The 2,914-nt window shown below is 32.0% G+C and overlaps 1 protein-coding gene across 2 annotated transcripts in view; it reads right to left on the reverse strand.

Annotated features, from left to right (window-relative positions):
- LOC106869870 (uncharacterized) overlaps positions 1–2,914 on the reverse strand; it is a 67,425-nt gene that overhangs the window by 53,142 nt on the left and 11,369 nt on the right. For both annotated transcript variants that reach the window (XR_001409451.2, XM_014915791.2), the window contains exon 4: positions 845–964. Coding sequence is in view for 1 of the 2 variants with exons in the window: in XM_014915791.2 (XP_014771277.1) it covers positions 845–964 (120 nt within the window). In the remaining variant the exon portion in view is untranslated. The remainder of the gene's footprint in view (positions 1–844; positions 965–2,914) is intronic.

The raw sequence follows: 2,914 nt of genomic DNA on the forward strand, positions 1-2,914 counted from the left end.
TGATAATAAAAAGACCCAAAGGAGGTCTGCAACGAAATAATTTTACTCAACACTTTGCAAGTGAATCAGTGGAGGCAAAGATGCGTCTCATTTACTTGACAATTTATGCACCACATTGCAGAAATCACAATGAAAGTATATCTGAAAGGGTAGTCTTACACTGTTGTACCGTTGAATTACAAATAACGCTCATCTGTTATGTTCGGGTTAAAATTTCATCAACATCAAAAATATATGAATTTTCATGGGAGTTATGGCCGTTATACATAGAATATAATTTCCAAATTTCATAAAGATCCGTTCAGTACTTTTGACGTAGTTTGGATAAGAAAACAAATGACTAATGTGTGTGTTTGTGTGCATGTGTTTGTGTGCATGTGTGATGGGTAGTAAATGACTTTTGCAACAATAGATAAATATTTCAAGAAAAGAAATATTAGAATCAATATCCATCCTCCTAATGTATGTCGGCGAACTGACAGATTCGTTAGCACATCAAGCAAAATACTTATAGGCATTTCACACATCTTAACGTTCCGAGTCCTAAGTCGACTTTGTTTTTCATTTTTTTATTTTTTCGTGGTCGGTAAAATGAATACCTTTTACACACTGAAGTAGATATATTCGACTTACTCCTCCGTCAAAACTGATCAGCTTGTGCCAAAATTTGAAAGCGATATTCATTGGTAAAATATTTTACTTTTTGTATGGGGTAGTCTATCTCATAATCAGCCGGAACATTGAGCAAAAGTCATTTACTAAGTATAATAATGCTCGGGTTTTATCATGAAAAGCATGCATTTTATGATAAAATTTTTCAAAGACAAAATCCGTACAAACCTACCGGTTGCTATATATCGCACAAAAGATCTCCTTCCTCTTCTTTCACACATGTAATACGAGCAAGGTCTATTTGAGTTTACTTTTGATCCATATTTCCAGCAAACCCCGTTCATCAAGCAACCTGTAAGTTAAAAGAAATACGATAGATTTTGTTTATATCAGAAACTGTCTGTGATATATATTGTAATTATAGCACAACAAATGTATATCTTTATCTATCTATCTATCTATCTTTCTGTCTGTCTATATATAGATATAAATCTATCTATCTCTCTATAAGATTAAATTTTATTTTAATTGTGTATATTGGTATATGCTAGAGTTTTTTAGAGTGAATTTATTAAGAACATTATCATCATTATTATTGTCATGTAAGTGTGTCTTTATTTTAGTCTAGTTTGAATGTTATATTTTTTTTAAATTGTTTTCTACGGCATGATTTCTTTCTTTCTTTCTTACGTTCTTTATTTATTTATTTATATATTTATTTTGATGATTATTACTCTAACGGATTTTATAGCGTTCTAAATTGAACAGTAAATGAAATTATAATATAAAATTTTTAGGTTTAGATTTGAGGAAATTTACCGTTTGCTCGTTCATTGCACATTTGGGATGGAAAGTTGTGTGCCATCTATTACTTTTTCATCCTGTTTTGTATATTTTCATGGGTCAACTATGAAAATTAGATTTGAATGGTTCCTGTTTTTTTTGGATGTGTATTGCTAATAATAATGACGGTGATGAGAGCAATAATAATGGGACCCTGAGGAGATGGAGTATCCTATATTTTATAATATTTTATGATATGTATTAATCATTCTGGATGTTCTATCGAAATGATCTATTTATTTGTTATTATTATTGTTATTATTGTTATTGTTGCTGCAATAAAGTATTTTCAACAGATTAATTTTGAGCTCTATTTAAATTTGATATATATTCAAAGACTCAACTGTGAGTTTTCTGCTAAGATTGTTAACAGATACTATATTTTTTACCAATTTTTTTTGGTTAAAAAAATATATATTTAATATATATATATATATATATATATATATATATATACTAGCAGTGTAACCCGACCTTGTCCGGGTGTGACTTATTACGCCATCTACGATAAGTCTTGCTAGGTGAAAATCAACTAAAAAAGAAAGCCTTACAACGAAAAAACCCTTGTGAAGTAAATATGTTCATAATTCAAAAGACGATGAAATTAATAGGGAAAGTCTGAAGGCTGTTTTTGTTACATTATTAAGCGTACGTAAATTTCATCCGTCTAATTGGCTATAGAAATGCTTGTGCAAAACAACTTTTTGCGCTGCCCTGATTATACATAGCAGGAGGTAGGACGGTAATTTGTGATGAAGCAATTGCTGGCGAACTGATGCTACACAGTTTTGCCAGAATTCTATCAGATTAGGCAGATGTTAATGCACCATTTTGCATTATGTTCAAAGTAGCTTCTGGAATGTGGTGAATTGCTGCAGTCTGTTACTGTCATTTTAAACCGGTTGTTTTCTTTCCCCCAGCAAACTCTCTTCTTTGGAGGCATAATCTATGTATATATTAAACATAGCAACAAAAGTTATAATAGATGGCAGGGTCGGTAATTTTCACATTTCTGTAATTTTTCAGATTAACATCCGCACGATTACCTAACCCTAAAACTCTAAACCTAACCGTAACACCAACCGCAATACTAACCCTAAACCCTATCCCTAACCTTAAAACCCTAACCCTAAAACCGTAACCGTAACACTAACCCTAATCCTAACCCTAAAACCCTAACCCTGACCCTAAAACCCTAACCCTAACACCCTAGTGAAAATCGTGGTATATTTACCAAACATTGACGAACATGAGTTATATTGTAGTTAATGATTGTGTGTACAGGTAGAAGGGAAGAAATATAAAAGTTGCTAGAAACAACAGCTAAATCTCCCTTAAATCACACTAAGTAAACGGAATTTTAAAATTTTTTCATCAATGGAATTTTTTCGATGTGAACTTTCCAGTGCAGTAATTACGCGCTCAACATATAGGAGAGAGAGGGAGAGAGAGGGAGAGA

This window comes from Octopus bimaculoides, chromosome 2 (assembly GCF_001194135.2).
Source record: "Octopus bimaculoides isolate UCB-OBI-ISO-001 chromosome 2, ASM119413v2, whole genome shotgun sequence".
Taxonomy (NCBI): domain Eukaryota; kingdom Metazoa; phylum Mollusca; class Cephalopoda; order Octopoda; family Octopodidae; genus Octopus; species Octopus bimaculoides.